The sequence below is a fragment of the Cucumis sativus genome, chromosome 1 (genome assembly GCF_000004075.3).
Source record: "Cucumis sativus cultivar 9930 chromosome 1, Cucumber_9930_V3, whole genome shotgun sequence".
Lineage (NCBI taxonomy): Eukaryota > Viridiplantae > Streptophyta > Magnoliopsida > Cucurbitales > Cucurbitaceae > Cucumis > Cucumis sativus.
Genome location: NC_026655.2, coordinates 9647572 through 9666078, shown reverse-complemented (window position 1 = coordinate 9666078; position 18507 = coordinate 9647572). Strand labels below are relative to the sequence as shown.

At 30.9% G+C, this 18507-nt stretch overlaps 2 protein-coding genes across 3 annotated transcripts; both read right to left on the bottom strand.

The window, feature by feature from the left end:
* Positions 1-8759: 8759 nt before the first annotated feature.
* On the bottom strand, positions 8760-10044 carry LOC105434469. The gene is made up of 2 exons (XM_011650152.2): positions 9412-10044; positions 8760-8954 (listed from the first exon to the last, which is right to left on the bottom strand). Exons 1-2 carry the CDS (start codon positions 9891-9893, stop codon positions 8834-8836), a joined length of 603 nt encoding a protein of 200 aa, XP_011648454.1. The 5' UTR covers positions 9894-10044; the 3' UTR covers positions 8760-8833.
* A 3411-nt stretch (positions 10045-13455) lies between these two features.
* LOC105435304 (NDR1/HIN1-like protein 10) lies at positions 13456-17233 on the bottom strand. 2 transcript variants are annotated; one of them, XM_011655824.2, is made up of 2 exons: positions 16724-17233; positions 13456-13762 (listed from the first exon to the last, which is right to left on the bottom strand). In XM_011655824.2, exons 1-2 carry the CDS (start codon positions 17167-17169, stop codon positions 13615-13617), a joined length of 594 nt encoding a protein of 197 aa, XP_011654126.1. In that variant the 5' UTR covers positions 17170-17233; the 3' UTR covers positions 13456-13614. The 2 variants fall into 2 exon arrangements, with proteins under 2 accessions (XP_011654126.1, XP_011654134.1); XM_011655832.2 differs by lacking the exon at positions 13456-13762 and adding an exon at positions 15440-15840.
* Positions 17234-18507: the final 1274 nt, after the last annotated feature.

Sequence of the window (18507 nt, the reverse complement as noted above, 5' to 3'; positions counted from 1 at the left end):
TAAGGATTTAAAGAGTTTTAGGATGGATTTTAAAAAAGATGACATTTAGGACAAATTAACCTGGAAAAGTCTATATTACCCTTTAGTTATAAAAAAAAACTAAAAAGCAATTTATGGAATTCCTTCTCCTTCTTTCTCCATTTTCTCACTTCCAAAAAGAATATTTCATTTTTCTCTCATCTCTCCCCATGCGTATTCCATTTTTCCTCATTTTCACAAAACCTTTGATTTCCTTTTTCTTCCTTTCCCATTTTTCATTCACAAAACTACAAAAACAATGGTAGTTCCGGTGATTTCATTGTGGCACATGACTTGGGACTCGTGATCTTGTTGCAAAAATTGGATTCCGACGAGGTGTATGGAGTTAAATCAGCTATGGAGTTGATGCTGTTTTTCATCTTCACAATCTCTAGACTATGGAGTTAAATCAGCTATGGATTGTTCTAGAATGCCCACGTTTTCTACGAGATAGGTGCGAGATGTGTACGAGATAGGTGCTGTGTACGAGATAGGTGCAAGATGTGTGCGAGATGCGTGTGAGATAGCTTAGGAACGGTAGCAATTTGATTGTGAAACTCATAGTGAAAGTTTGAAATGTGCAAAATGTTGTGAGATAGGTTTGAGATGCGTGCGGAATAGACCCACTTAAAAGGGATATATATGTTTGTAAAATTAGAAAAATAACTAAAACATAAAATAAAAATTCACTTAATTTTTTTTTCCATACTCCACTATGATATTGTTATATATCGAAAGACTTACATGTATCATGATCCAACGTTATCCTTGAAAAACAACTATACACAACACATGAGTTTTTTTTTTCTTTCAAACTAAACTTCAAAATTCAAACATCTCATAAATCAAGTTGTTTGTTGATTTTGATTAACGAAATCTCACTACAAAGCATGATGAAAAAACTGGCATTCAATGATCTAAATTGTTCATTTATTTGGCAATATGCTCACTCAATTATACATTATTTGATTGTAAAATGGCAACAATATTCACCTAATGACTACGGAACTACTACAAAAGGGTAAAATTTAATGAAAAGGGTCTTCATCTCTCAAGTCTATTTCCCTCCAATTGTCTAACTAGTGCTTGTACTTGAAATGCCAAAAATTTTCCACTTGAATTGCATCTTAAAAACCATCTAAGGAGGAAAAGTATCATCTTATCTTGATAATCAATTCCCCACAAATTAACATTACTATTGAACCTTGTGGTAACTCACTGAGGGAAACCGTTGCCTCTCAACTGACCATAGTTGCTTCCATATTCTTGGCTGCTTCATCGACCCAAACTATGAGAACCAAGTCGTCCCCTAGGAGCATTTGACTGGTAACTACCTCTCCCTCTTTCCCTTCCTATTCATGGCACCACCAACAAATGCATCAAGAACCATCCATGTGAGCCAATCCAAACAAATAATCAAAAGTGAGGGCCTCCGAGACCTAATAAATACACATTATTAGGTAGAAATCTACCAAAATTTTTAAATTATTGCTCAATTTTAGCTACAGTAACAACCTGCAAGTTTCTAAAATAGACAGATTTTGAAAAATCGACCAACCATCTTCACCATTTGTTTCTGCGATGTTAGTCGGCAATTAGGTCTTATGGAGCTGAACGATACCTTCTTTAAAATATGACAGAGAAAGTCGTGGGCGACGACGTTTCGGTGAGGAAGGTTGAGCCAAAGAGAGACATAGCAAGCTAGGCCAAAACCTCCAATGCCGCTAAACATTGTGTGGTAGATGTCGAGTTGTTTGGCTACGTAGTCCAACTAAGAAAGATATCGAAGATGATACAAAGTGGGAGACGACCATGACAACGAGCTGTGAGAGCTAAATGGCTTCTATGAAAGAGAATTTGATTTCGAGAAAGGAATAAGCTTGAAAAAGGCAAAGAATGAGGTGATAAGGAACGACATGGTTTTCAAAGGCCGGTGGGAGACCATGGGAAGAGCTTGAGAAAGGAATTTCAAGAAAACGAATTAAAGAATGGAAAAGGAAGAAAAAGGAAATTTTGTGAAAATGAGGGAAAATGGAATACGAGAGGGAGAGATAAGAGAAAAATGAAATATTTTTAGAAAGTGGGAAAAGGGAGGGAGAAGGAGAAGAGAGGATTCATAAATTGATTTTAGGATATTTTTTAACTTGAGGGTAATATAGACTTTTTCCAACTAATTTGTCCTAAAAGTCATCTTTTTTAAAATTCATCTCAAAACTCTTTACATCCTTCAAAATTATCCTATTTTTGATAATTCCCCGAGTAACTTCTAGGATGTTTTGTGAAACTTATTTATAATTTATATCATATCTTGTTTTCATGTTTTAATTAAGTCTAATAATCTTATTGTTACATTTTCATTTTCATATCAAATGACACCAATTTTAATTACACAGTTTGCATGATGCTTTGATTTGACCTTCGTTTTAAGGCAATAAATCATCTAAGAGCAATAATATCAAAATATTGATTAATGTCTTCCATTGATTCTATTTCAACTTCACAATCAATCATAATCATGTATTTTTATTACTAATCATCTCACGAGAATGTTTACATTCATTGTAAGATGTCTAGCCATATTTAATTAAGTAGCAAATAGTAAACCATGTGTTTCTTAGCCTAGCTAGAATACATGTCTAGCAAATGTACTAGTTGAGGGCAACCACGGCAGAGATGGAGAGAAAAATAAAATTTCTAATGAAAGTTGTCGAGGAGCGAGATCATGAAATTACTGACTAAGATTATATGAAGGCTTGTGAAACTGCTGAGTCGAACAAAAATCCTACTATCAAAGCTGAAGATAAAGGAAAGTATGTTGTAGAAAAACATATGCAACAGTTTATCTCTGTACCTCCCTATCAGTCCAAAATTACTGCCTAAGATCCATAAGAGCTCAATATGCAACTTCACAATCAATCATAATCATGGATCCATAAGAGCTCAATATGAAGGACCGTCACAAACTTCTTTTATGTACTCCAAGCCATACACCAAGAGAATCAATGACTTGTGAATCTATTGGGTACCAACTTCCAAATTTCCAACAATTCGACGAAAAGGGCAATCAAAAGAAACATATTGCTCACTTTGTTGAAACATGCGAAAACACAAGATCAAGAGGAGATCAACTAGTAAAGTAGTTCGTTCGAACATTGAAAGGAAATTCTTTTGAGTGGTATACTGATCTGGAGCCGAAAGTCATACTGATAGCTAGGAACTCGAAACAGCTGGAAAAGAAGTTCCTCAATCGCTTCTATAGCACTAGGCGTGTCGTCAGCATGATGGAGTTGACAATCACCAAACAGGGAAAGTGAGAGCTAGTATTCGACTACATAAGCTGATAGAAAGCTCTAAGCCTGGATTATAAATACAAGTTCACAGAACTATCTATAGTGGAGATGTGTACCGAAGGCATGAACTAAAAACTCCTCTATATTTTACTAGGAATAAAACTCCGTATATTTGAAGCATTAACGACTTATGCCCATGACATGACATGGAGTTGAGCATCACTAATAGGGAAACAAAAAAATTTTCTTAATCTCTTCAGTAAAAAAGCGGAAGAAAGAAATTGAAGGCATTTAAGAGATTGAAGATAGTGTCATAAAAAAAATTATGGTCATCCATACGACCAAACTCAAATTTTCTTCTAAAGAAAATGAGACTGAATATAAGAAGAGAGATGACAGAGAGAAGCATCATCTAACTCTTGAACAAAGGCAGAAAAAAAGTTTATCCATTTTTTGACTCTGATGTTGTAGGCATGTTAAGGCAGCTGCTAGAGACGCAACTTATTCAACTATTGAAATGCAAACAAATGGAACAAGTAGGAAAAGTAGATGATTGAGTTTTTGGACTTTCAAGCATATAGTTGTTCAGTTCCAACAAAAGATCGTAACGACATACTTCCAAAACAAAGAAATGTCTGTAGAGGATGACAGTAAACGAATGGATAATCGTGACTCGTTGAAAAGTGAGACAACCAAATTTCATTCAAATGAAATATTTGTTCCATCAAAAGCATGAAAAATGAAGCAATCCTCATAAAAAAAAAGGGGGAAAAAAATAGGAAGATGTGGAAGCCTAAGCATGTGCAGGAGGAAGACCTATTATCAAGCCTTAAGCTACTTGATCTTCAATCTTTCAAAGGTTGAGTATAACCATGAAAAAAAGAAGAAAACCAACGTTCAATGTCTACTTCCACTTGAACTTCAACTTTCAAAAGGCTAAGTATCTCCACATCAAATAAAGATCAACCTTCAACATTTGCTTTTGATCGTCTAAAAATGGCAAGAGATCAACATGAAAGAGAGATGAAAACTTTCAAGGCAAAACCATCTCATGAAGAAAATAATGACGAGAAGATTTACAATTGTGTCCCATCACACATGAAGACAAAGATTACTATAATTGACATAAATACCAAAGGTTCCTTGATGGTAAAGCCAAGACTTATTATATTCACCAATCCTACAAATGAAGAAGGTGAACAAATCTTTGATGAACATATGTGTTGCTAAATATACAAAGCTCCTTATTGCAAAAGCCTAAATTGTATGGTGTTTCCAATCTAGAAGAGCTTAAAAGGTGAAAGAAAAAAATATATAATTAGTTTAACTACGTAATGATTTGATACCTATATTATAAAGGGTATGTAGGCAGGTTAAAGAAAACTTTAAGTTCAGTCAAGTAACAAAAGAAATAAAAAAACTCGAAGTACGTTGTGACTTAATCTCTTTCTTTAAGGGTACATAGACAACTTAAAGAAATTTAAGTTCAGACCATAAAATCTTTCTACAAAAGTAAGAGTGACATAATCACCTATATGTGGCTTTAAACAATTGATATTGCTCATTCATTGAATAATGAATTTTCAAATTGAAAGATGTTCAACTCTACTGAAGGAATAACAATAAATTGATGACAAATCTCTAAATTCAAGATGTTCATCCATAGTAACAAGGTGATACAATAAATTGAAGATGTACAAGTTGAGTGCATAAATCAAGTTTGATGGTTTTGTCGATGCTTTATGAAATTCAAATAAAAAAAGGTCTTTAAATTCAAGCTTGAAGGCTTCATTGACGCTTACTCATATTCAAGTCCGAAGACTTTGTCTTCCACAAGCTAAAAAACGTCATTATTGCTTCTTCAAGCTCAAGTTCTACGACTTTAGGCTTTGTTGGTGTAGGTACGACTCCGCCTTCTCTCCAAAATGTCAATGCAGTGAACTTTGCCTCATCTCTCCAATATATATGTAGCTGAGAAGGTCGTCAACTTTGATATGCTGTAGTCAATAAGGTTGTCATGTCCAATATGTTGTAGCCGAGAGGATCACTCATCTCCAATATGTTGTAGTCGAAAGGATTAGTCATCTAAAATATGTTGCAGCAGGAAGGATGATTCATCTCCAATATGTTTCAGTCGAGAGGATCATCTCTTCCATATGTTGCAACTAAGAAGATCATTTATTTTCAATATTTTATCTTCAATATATTGCAATCGAGAGTATCATCTTCTCCAATGTGTTCTAGTCGAAAGTGTCATCATCTCCAATGTGTTGCAGTTGAGATGATCATCATCTCTAATGTGTTGGAAAGGATCATCATCTCTAATGTGTTGCAGCCGAGAGGATCATTCATCTCCAATGTGTTGCAACCAAGAGGATCATCATCTCTCATATGTTTTGCAGTCGAGAAGATCATGCTTGTTCAATATGTTATCTTCAATATCTTTTAGCTGAGAGATTAATTCATCTTTAATATCTTGCATCTGAGAGTGTCATCATCTCCAATATGTTGTGGCTGAGAGGATCATCATTTCCAATATATTGCAGCCAAGAGGATTATCATCTCTAAAATATGATGAAATTGAGAGGAGAGTGGCACACGGTAGATTTTGCCTAGACTTTTCTAGGCTTGTCTCTATATGAACCAAACCAAGATACAACAAGTTGTCGAAGAAATGGCATGATAAAGTTGCTTAGTTTACATGAACCAAACCGAGATGCAACAAGACATCGAGGAAGGACATGACATGGTTGGTAGTCTACATGAACCAAATTGAGATGCAGCAAGACTTTGAGGAATGACATGATAGAGTTGCTTAGTCTACATGAACCAAACTGAGATGCAGCAAAACGTTGAGGAATGATATGATAGAGTTGCTTAGTCTACATTAATCAAACCAAGATACAACAGGATGTCGAGGAATGACATAATAGAGTTGCTTAGTCTACATGAACCAAATTGAGATGTAGGTATCACTTTATATGTGCTAGCATGGGGCCTTCAAGTAATTAATAACTTAAAATATTGATAAAAAGAAAAACCTCTGTTAAAGCTTCAACAAATTTCTTTCAATTTAGGGTAAATTGGCAGCTGCTAAACCAGTAAAGAAAATAAAAAAGGGGCAGAAAGTGAACGAAAGAGAAAGAGAAAAAAGAAGAAAAAAAGAAAAAAGAGAGAAAAGAGATGGTTTATGCCAAATTGAACCACAAATTCAAAATTCAAGAATAATAAAAAAAAAAATTGTGCATCCTAAAAAACAATTAGAGTACGGATGAAAACTCAACCTATCTCAAGTTAAAATTTGGTTATGTTTCAAATTTATCCCAAATTCAAATTAATTTTTTTTTAATCCTCAAATCAAATTATATTGCAGATAAAACTTCAAACTTGTTTCAAATTAAGATTAAGCCATATTCTGAACCTAATACCAAATTCAAACAAAATTAATGTACTAAATTTATAGTTTGATTAATTTGATATGTCGAATCGAACAAAGTTGCTCATCTTTTGACTTCAACTTTATCTTTTTCGTGATTCATCCATCCTTATATGTGCTTAAATCATGAAAAGTGGCATTTTTTTAATAGGAAATTTTTTAGCAATCACAAACTGCCACCTCATTTACTAAATTTTCATACTATCTATTATCTAATAATTTTTTAAAAAATAATTTGAAATATAAATAATATGAAAATGCTTAATTTTTGTATGTTTGCCACTATTTTAGAGATATGATGTACTATTTGAAATCGAAATATTATGAAATAGAATGAGTCGGGAACAGTTGAAATTCTCATAGCCATTTTTTATTAAGCATACGTACGGTATATTATCTTATAATTTTTTTAAAAAATAATTTGAAATATAAATAATACGAAAATATTGAATTAGTGTTTGTCATTATTAGAAGGAAATGATATAATATTTGAATTCCAAATATTATGAAATCTAATGAATAGGAACAGTTGAAAATCTCTTAGCCATTTTTCTAGGAAAATTGTTATTAAACGTAAGTTTTATAAATTAATTTAAATACTAAAAATCGCATATATTTAGGGGACAGTGAGAAAATTTTGTTAATCTCGAAAATATCATAATTAGTTAAGATTTTTCAAAACTGATTGTAGTTTGCAAATACATTGTGTTTGTGACTGTGTGATATTTCGCCACATTATTCGCATCATACAAATTTGTAAAGAAGTATAATCCTACATAAAGAGGTATAAACGGGTGATAAAAAAGTATAAAAAAATTGAATCAGTGCAGTTTTGCCAAGAATCTTATTAATATTTAGATTTTCTATTTTTCCTTTTATTATACTAAAATTTTCTATACTCACGGTTATCTCATAATATTATTTATTTAGGCTAAAGTCCAATTAAGAAAAAAAAAACTTAATTTAGCTCAATGCTAAATATGATTCAAATCCATGTGGTTAAACTCATTGATCTAATCCATTGACCAACCAAACTTATAAAATCCTCCGATGAGTTCTCTTCATTTGTGAGGACATAAAATTTTTACTCCGAAAGATCTAGAGAGAATTCTCTCTAAAATAGACTCCCTAATTCCTAAAGTCAATCATCCTCGTTGAAAGATAAGTTTATTTGAAGATACAAACTTTCTTCTAATATGTCAACTTAAAGAACACCGTGTGCTCCGCCTTTCTTCAATTGTAGGCGACAGTCGAGAGAGAATTAGATGATCAAATACTAGAGCATGAATCACATCGCATTATGATCAACATCAACAAAAGTTCAACCCCATAAATTAAATTTCTCTCGAAATCTTGTGGAAACATTATTAGATAATTTGTTATTAATTACTTCCTTTTGACTACTTATCTATTATTGTGTATATAAAACTTGTTAAAAAGGTTAGACATTATTTGGGTATTTTTATTAATACTTACAACTCTATGTAGAAAAGTTTTTTTTTTTTTTTTTTTGTTCTCATGTAGTACAAAACTTTTGTGATTTTCTTTATGGATTTTTGTTAAATTACTTGTTTCAATAATTCTTGTTGAATAACCATTCTAGTATGCTAACATCATTATTTTTTTATGTTTTTTTATAGTGAAAGATGGTAGGACAAGTTCAATCCATGAACAAAGAAAGAAATTAAGAATAATAAAGAAAAACCATATGATCAAAACTTCACATGAAAGAAATATCAGTTATTCTTTTCTTTATACATTTTTTTCTTAATAAAAAATTACCTTTAGAGATTCCAAGTTATATGTATCTTCTTAAGCAATTAAGTTGGAAGTTATATTCTTTTTCTATTATTTTTTTTACACCACACCTATAACAAATTCTATAATATCTATCATTTTACTTTAAGTTTTTCTTATGGGCTCTCCCCAATACAAAATTTTCTCTCAACCTCTCACATATTCCTTAACATTCTTCTTGATTATTAAAAAAATAAAGCAAAATCAAACCAAAAAGAAAAAGGAACTTTAAGTTGCAAATTTTTTAGATTATTCAGCAAGAATATCATAAACGACAAATATATATCAGATCTCAAAGATCCACATTGCATTTGGTATTCTCAAAAGTTCTAGTATCATTGATTCTTAGCAGGAGATTATTACAATAGATTAGGAGCAACCGAGGTCTCGATGTCCAGTGCTCGACACTATAGCTGATAACAACAGAGTCGAAAGTACAAATTAGATCGAAACAAAATTACATTTTAAAAGTAGAAACAAAGGTTGATGACAAAAGAAAAATATTTATTTGTAGAAGTAAGCCTAGTTACTTTTCAAAATCTAACCACAAGAACTAGTTATCACTAGTGATTTAGGTGAAAAAGGAGGTAAAGTAATGATTTTATTCCATGAAGTACCCACACGCCACAAACATTTAATTTTAAATATATAAAAAAAAAATTGACCTCAATAAAACCTATATATATATATATATATATATAATAATTATCACACATCTATTCGCACCTATATTTCTATATACTATTAATTTTTTATGCGTCAAATTATCCTTTCCGTATTAAATATTTTATTATATTATTATGAAGTTTGTGATGTGATTGGAATGCACAAAGATAGGTGTATATTAAGATGCACCTAAGATATGTATACCTGATTTCAGCAGAGAAGTGAAGCTCTGGATTTATCTCTTCTTGGTGCCCGAATGGATAGTCGAAGTTGACCTCAACAGCAGGCGACAAGACGGTTTGGTTTCCAGGAGTCTGCATGAATGTCGGGATAACGGACGAAAATGCTTGGCCCATGCTAGTAACTATCATCCTCATAGAGTGCAAATGAACCGAGGCTCTTTTGTTGGGGTTGTAGCATTTAACGGTGAAAACTATGGTGGCATTGAGCATATTATGAGTTGAATTGTGGGCTATGACTCTGCCAGTTTCCACAAAGATACGAGGATTTTTGGGGAACACAACAAGCCAACATATGACCATTGCAAGACCAACAAGAAATATTACACTCAACAAACTTCTTCCTATGATTCTTATAATTCTCGTCTTTTTTGTTGTCTCATTTTGCCCTTTGGAGCTTTTTTTTGACGATGATGCTTCTCCCTTTGCTGTAGTACTGCTCCTCATTGTTGTTCTTCACAAAATTCTTACCTTTTTCTGGGTGATTTTGATATTTCTTTTTCTCCCTCATGCTATAAGTGAAGGGAGATGTCGATGGGAAATATAAGAAGTGTGTGTGGGTGTGTGCTTTTGGTTTGCTTAATGAAGAGGAACAGGAATATATGCCACTGTTCACCATTAGGTTTTGAGTTTACTTGTAGTTATAGATGTGGGTTGTCTTGGGGATGTTGATAAAAGGTAATAAATCAAATCTATACACAAGTTCACGTGACAAATGTTAGAGTTTAGACGAGTGGTGTCATGAGGCATCGTGTAGACAACTTGGGAGGCGGGCCAAGAACTTGCATTTGTTAAACAAGCATTTTTTTTTTCTGACATTTCTTTTGGAATGAATTTGATATGATTGATATAAATTTTGTTTATATATTTTAAAATCACTCTACAATTTGAAATATAATTAGTTCTAATAATAGGAAAATTGTGCTAATAATATAAAATTTAAAATTTGAGTAATTAAATCTATTTCTTTAGAGTAATTCTGCATTTGATAAAGCTAATTTTAACCTTTTATATTTTTAATGTAAGTTACAAATGATTGAATGTGAGCATGTGTTTACTTTTCTAAAAAAAAACGTTATAGTATGTACATATAGGAAATAAACCCTCGTATTCTGCCTTTCAAGTAGTGTCTCCTACCATGTCTTAATAAAAGAATGTCACTTAATTAAGACTTTTATACAAAGTTTATTTTTTAATATATATTAATTTTATCGAGTTTGGCTTTAATATAATTTAGAGCATAAAGTTATTAACTTACTATATATGATAAGGAAATATTTGACATTGTGATTAGCTTAAATATAGAATGAATCGTAACTTTCAAGCTAAGCTGTTTAATAAATTTGAAGAGTTGCAACACTTAAAACTTCAAAAGTCATTTGGACACCAAAGGGACATAATGATTCTATAAATTCATATTCAACTCACGTCTTTAATGCATTTCTAGATTCATGCATTCACATCTTTAATAAGTACTTATTTAGTGTTATTCATTTATTAAGGTTGTTGAAAGTGTATGTGTTCTTTCATATAACATTTTAATTTGTATAAATAGAGTTGTAGTTTCAACACATTTTAGATATACAACTTGAGTTTGAATGAAATTTCTTATAAAGTGTTATGTCTCAAGCTTTATGCTTTTCTTTTTTTTGTATTCTTGCGTTAGAATGCATGTTTAGGACTTTTAATCTAATTGATCTAGTTCGATCAATTAGATTATAGAGAGTTCAAAATCTTAAAGTTAGGAACAAGTTCTCCTTTTTTCTTGATCTTTGATCAATCCTTTCCAAGCCAAAATCTGGTTAGTTTTCTTGGGGTTGTTAGCTATTTGGTTAATCAGGATTGTTTTTATTACTATTGTGGGGTTCACCTAGAATAAGAGAAGTTCTCAAACGTGATTGAGGTAGTTCTGCTTATCATTTGGTATGAAACCTTTGTTCTAAATAGATTATATCTTTTCCTTATTGTTTCTTTTTTCATCTTTGTTTTCTAACCAAATATCAATCTATCCATCTTTTCTTGTGACCTTTTATCTTCTTTTTGTTTCTTCAAATTTCAAATTGTTTGTTAAAAGATCTTTTTTCAAGAGTGACTTTTCATCTTCTCTTTGTTTTCATATTTATTTTGCTTGTTGGAAAATATTTTTAAAAGAAAAAAACCTTTATTTTTCAATTTTTTTAAAAATATTGAAATGGTGTCTTTTCACATTCAAACAAGCTAGGAAATCTTTTTTACATGACTTTCCTAAAAATACTGCAACACTATAAAATATTGGCGCAAAGTGAAAATAAAATTGGAAGGATATACAAAAATTAATATTGAAAAACTAAAAATAAACTTTCTAAGTATATTTAAAATAAACGATAGAAAGTAATTATATAACACAATGAGAAAGTCCATACCAACAAAAGAAAATTTTCCATAGAAATTGAATCCACATAAATTCAATTCATCTCTAAAATTTAAAAATAAAATATAAAATTAGCATTCACATTGGTAATTTATAGGTAAAGATGGAAATAAAACAAGTTGTTTTTTGAACTCCCTCAAACCTAAATATAATTTTAGGGGCGTTTTAAAAGTTAACAAAATAAATTAAAATACTTACAAGCCAGCAAAATTTTGAATTTTATAATGATAGAATCTAATAGATTTCTCTATCAATGCATTGATAGAAGCATATCAATGTTTCTATTATTTATAGAATCTAAAATTTTACTGTATGTTGTAGATATTTTGTCAAATTTACTATTCTTGACAATTTTTCATAACTTTACGGGGTTGGCACATAATGAAGGAAAATTGTTTGGAATGACAAATCGTTGAAACATCCTTTCTCGATCTATCTCATAACTCAAAGTTGTTGAAACATACAACAATCAAATTAAGTTGCTAAATCCACTAACCATAACTCAAAGTTGTCATAATGACCTGGTTGTTTGAAGGTTCATCTCCTTGCCTTTGTTGCACACCAAACTGTTTTTTGATATTAGTCAATTGATTTTGAAAACTCGAAATTGTTAACTTCAACATGAAATTTTCCTCTTTTAAGTTTCTCACCTCACGTTGCTACATTAGGGGTTGTGTTTCATCCAAGACCTTTTGTGTGGCCTAATCGTTTTCCAAAACCTGTTCACAAATAATTGCCTCTGGTATTAGTTCAACTTTATCTTCTAATGATTTTCTTATCTCCTCTTGCATTGACAACTATATTTATAACGGTTTTCGATGTTATATATTGTATAAGGGTTAATATATATATAATTCTTATAATTACGCACTTACGATACAATATAACGTACATATGCTTCTTTGGTGTATTCTGATAACTTGTAGAAATACAAGTTATTATAGATTTATAAAGACAATAATGAGACCTAAAATGCATAGTAAATGTGCCAAAACACCTAGCTTAAATTGTAAATTCATAAATATTCAGAAATACACTTTACATATGCATTCATGTCTGTTCACCCTGTTTTTAGCGTCTTAATGCGGGATTTAAACAAAAGAAGAAGATTAGTGAATTGTAGAGGAACTCGCATGAATACTACATAAGAATATATAATTATCAGCATGTGAGAAGAGGTTCGCTAGAAGAAAAAATTGGTAGATGGAATTGATGTGATTTGACATAGGGTGCTTTTGGCGCTGACATGTTCAAGAGAAGAGAAGTTTCCTGTTTGAATCTGCCTATAAAAAGGATTTCATCACCACCAAGAAGGAGACATGAATGGGCTAGGGTGTTAAATGTCTGAATGGACTAGTCGTACACCTGAATAGGCAAAACCCTAGAGAGAAGGTGGAAAGAAGTAGCCTTTCTATTATGTGTAAAAGTTTATCTGTTCTCTTCTCCGGTTAGTCAGTGAATGAAAGCTTGAGGTCAGAGTAGAGGAGAGTCCATTATTTTCCTATTTTCCCCTAACTTGTAATATCATTTATGTATTTTCCATTTTTATATTTCTTTGCAATATATTTGTTCATATTGTATAGTGACTGAAGGCCTATATTCTTTAATACATTGCACATTTATACATTTTCAATCCATCATATCTTTACTATTCACTTGTCAATGTATTATTTGTAGTTTAGGATCTATGATAGATTCTTGATAAAAAGCTTAGCTTATAATTTTTGTCACATTAGTTGAGCTATATTCATCACTTGGCTAGAGAGGACAAGAAGCAAGGATATGACTAACGTGCGCAATAAGAAGTTTGGAGACAAACTTCACCTTGACGAGACAACTTCCATCATCTGTGTTTCGAAAGGAGAACAATTGTGGATATTTAATTTGGCGTCGAGAGGTTGTCACCCTTCAAAGAGAAGCTCTATAAGTCTTGTGATTTCTCATACACCAAATGAAGAATGAAATGGGTTTATATACCGTGAGGGGACAAAAGAGAGTTGTTGGTAATTAAATATAAAGATTTAATTATGAAAAAAAAATGTAGTTAATGGGAAGGTTATGTTGAAAAATTAAATGTAAAACAATAATAAAATGTTTGATTATTTAATTATGTGATAAAGATCGTGTCATTTATTACATCTCATCTCGCTTGATCATCTCGCCTCGGATGTCAACATATACGATGAGATATTCTAGTATGTGGCACAGCTAGTATTATTTCATAGTCATGATCAATTTCACATAATTCACAAAATTTGATAACTCTATCACTTTATGACTCTTATCGAATAGGTTGGTCCTTGTTGCATATCATAACATATCACGGAGTGTTATCGTGTAAAGAAAAAAATCATTCAATGTGTATGTTACTCTAAAACATAAATATTTATGCAATCCCCAAAGATCTTGCACTAATGCCTTAGTAGGTACAAGTTTGTGAATTGTTTTATTCTAGTTGGGAGATTTTGTGACATATATTTGTCATCTTCCAAAATTAGAGGATTGTCCTTATTTGATTACCCTTTGAGATCAAGTTTTATTCAACTCTAAGAATTGATATTGTAAAGAGAACAAAAAAAAAGTTAGTTTGAGATGATGGAGAAATCATATGATCTGGAAGAAAAAGAAAAAAGATAGGGGTGGGGATGCAGGGGAATTTTGAGATTTGAGTTCATAAGTTTTCCAACCTCAATTTTTCTTTTTTGTAAGATATTTCATTTCTATCAATTCTATCAATTAATCTTTTTTAGACGATTGTAATTACTTTTCTTAAGATTTTACTTCAATGGAGGTTCACTAGATTGAGAAAAACTAAAAGTTATTGAGAATCCATTAGCTTTATTCAACATGGTTTAAAACCAAGTCATTTTTTCTTTTAAATATTTTATTTATAACAAACAATTTTCGATAATATTAAAAAATGTTATCGTAAATGAAAAGAACTTTTGAAAAAATTTATAAAATCAAAATTTTTATGATATTTTGTAAATATTTTTATTATTTATTAGGATCCATTTAAAAGTGCAATATATTTACCATGTGATTTTTCTCTAAATCTCTCCATTTATCTTGAAATGGAAATTTAAAAATGCCATATATTTACCATGTGATTTTTTCAAAAAAATATTCTACTTTTGTTTAAAGTGAAATTAGAGATTAGTGAGTAAAATGTGACTTTTTTTAAATTTTTTAAAAAAAACTACAACCATCAACAAAAAAACTAGGATATATTTTTTATAAAAAATATTTTAATAATAGCAAAATATTGAAATTATTCACGAAATATTGTAATATTTATCGATCTCTATAGTAAACTTAAATTTTTTTTTTACTTCTTTCAACAAAGGGTTGAATAGTAATTACCATCTCTCTTTCTCTTTCTCTTTCTTTGTTTTTTTTTTTTTTTTTTCCTTTTTTTCTTCTTTTTTCTATGAGTGAAACATAGCATGAGAAGAAAAATTCATGAACAAAGAAGAAGCAATAAACAAAAACCAATCAATCAAGGTTCAAATGAAAGAAAAAGTTATTCTTTTCTTTATATATATATATATATATATATATATATATATATATATATTCTTAATAAAAAAATGAGTTTCTTTCCCTTTCTCCAAAGTAAATTATACACACACATATTATTTTTCTTCGTACACTACAACAAATTATAATCTATATTTTCACCTCACTTTTCTCAATCTCAAATCTTTCATAACCATTTTTCTTCATTATCCGAAAAAAAAAAAAAGAACTCTCAATTTGTAAAGAAACAATTAATTAAAACAAAAAAAAAAATGTAACTTTGGGTAACAAATGTGTTCTTTGGGATTATTCAGCAAGAACTGTATCCTCAAGATCGTCAAATCTCAAAAATCCACTTTGCATTTGGTATTATCAAACGCGGTTGAATCATTGATTTTAAGCAAGATATGATTACAATATATCTCAAGCAATCGAGGTTTTGACATCCATTTCTTGATACTGTAACTGATAAGGACAAAGCCCAACAAAAAAAATAGAGAGAGACAAAATTTAATATTCTATTTAGTATAATAAAAGAACGAGACGGTTTCAAATATAACAACCAGATATAAAATAATGCAAAAGAACTTGTAGTATGAAAATATGAAAAAATTAAAATTAAGTTCTAGAAGTATATTTATGAATCGGAAAAGATCATATCATTAGAAGTCAAGGAGTTCTACTAGTGTAGTGATAATGATAGATGAATTTTATTGTTATGCATACAAATCTTTAAAAATTTTGCAAAGCATTTATAATTATTATTGTTTGAAAGGGGTAGCGTTGCGTACCCCTGCATGGTCGCATGGAGTTACCCTTACAAAAAAATAGATTTAGATTATGAAACTAGAAATTTACTTGTGAAAAGTACAATCCATAAAATTAATTAGTTTTTAAAATCTGAAACAAAAAATAAAAGGGTTTTCTTATGATCTTGTTAGATCATATTTTGTAAAAATTATCAAATTTGACGATTTTCCACGCAGATTATGATCTTGTTTTTTCATTTCTTTGAGTTACACCTTTCAGGTCATTGCTCTCTCCTATTTCCTCTGGTTTCTCTCTCATTCTTTTGGATTTAGAAATTTTTCTCCTCACATCTATTTTCTCTCGCTTCCCTCGCCTTTTCTGATACGGCTATTTTCTCTTGCTCCTCTCATTCCGCTAAGTTTGATTTTTCTCTCCCATTCTCACACAAAAAAGTTTTGCCAATTTTCGCAGAATATGACACAAGCAAATAGTAAAAATAAATAGTAAAAAGAAAACTTATATTTTTAAAAGTTGAGCATATTCCATTTTGATCCAAAAATTTGGGTCTGACTTTAAAGTTATCTCTAAATGATTGTACCTGACTTCAGCTGAGAATTGAAGTTCTGGGTTTATCTCTTCCGTGTACCCAAATGGGTATTCAAAGTTGACTTGGACGGCTGACGACAAGACGGTTTGGTTTCTGGGCGTGAGGGTGAAGGAGGGGATGGCGGAGGAAAACCTCACGCCCATGTTATCGACTATCATCCTCATATAATCCATGTGAATGGAGGCTCTTTTGTTAGGGTTGTAGCTTTTGACAGTGAAAGCTATGGTGGCATTGAGCATACTAATAGTTGAACTATGGGCTATGACTTTGCCAGTTTCCACAATGAGACGTGGGGATTTGGGGATGACAACAAGCCAACATATGATCATTCCAAGAGCAACAAGGAATATAACTCCCAACAAGCTTCTTCCTAGAACTCTAATGAGCCTTGTCCGTTTTGTTATCCCATGTGTAGTAGTAGTAGTAGTACTTCTCATTGTTCTTCTTCAAACAAATCTTTACTTCTTTTGGGGTTTGATATTTGTTCTCTCATTGTATAAAGTGAAGGGGTATTGATGAGAAGTATAAGAAGTGTGTTTGTGTGTGTTTTTTGGTTTGCTTAATGAGGAGTATAGGAATATGTGCCACTATTTACAATTTGGTTTTGTGTCTACTTGTAATTCAAGATTGTGTCTTCACTATGTTGGGGATATGTTATAGGCTAAAAATCAAGTCTCATCAAAGCTTCTGACTTGGCAAAATCAAGGGAAAAAAAGTGGCATCGTAGGGCTGTTCGTGTAGACAGATTGGAGATGGGAAAGAATTCAATATTAATAAAGTAGGGAGACTTTAGTTTGAGTAAGGTGTACATGTGTGTGTAAAGGTAAAATGGTTGTGTAAATTAAACATGTGTGTTTCACAAGTTTAATTGTCCAATTTTTTATTTTTATCTTTTTATCCCCTAATCCAAGTAGGAATGTTAAATTAAATATAATTAGAATTGTTAAAGTGTAGAAACCTATAAAGATTAGCATTGGGATTATCCCATCCCTCTATAAATAGAACCATTCATAGCATTGTTGCGAGATAAGAAGAAAATTAAGGCTTAAGATTGTAGAGCTTGCAACGGCACACGTCATGAGTTTTTTTTTTTTTTAATCTTTTTTTTCTTTTGTAGATTTTATTAGACTTCTAACTTTTAATAGTGATTTTCAAGTTATGGAATTCTAAATTTTATGGATTAATGTTTTAGATTTTGCAATTCTCTTGTATATATTGTAATGTTATCATGTATATGCAAATTTAACGCTTAATACTTTTATTATTTTGGTCATTTACAGATTGTCCACACGCGAGTCGACTCGGATCGATAGACATCTTCAAAAAGAAAAGTTTTATTTTACCGAAGAGAAAAAAAAGTAGTCACCGATTTTTTTTACGGTGTGATATTGGACATCAAAATAAAATAAATAATTTTTAATAAAATCACTAAAAACTGGTGTAGGTTAACCTTGGAAGTCAAGTGTACGAGAAAAATGTTAACATCCTATAACACCCATTTAGAAAAACGATGACAAAATTTTAAATAATTTGTAACAAAAATATCTTATTTCATTGTTCATCACTCTAATATTTAAAGCGATGATTTAAATGAAAAGAACATGAGTCTCTTGTTTTTACTAGAGTAAAGGCAACAATTAGAGACGATGTCTTGAAGATAAATTGTCATCGTTTTTTCCAACGAAAATATATATGTGGGTAAAAATTTGTGTGATGAAAAGAAAAAATTTTAATTTGAATTTCTGTCGATGTTTATTTTAGTTTATGGCCATGTA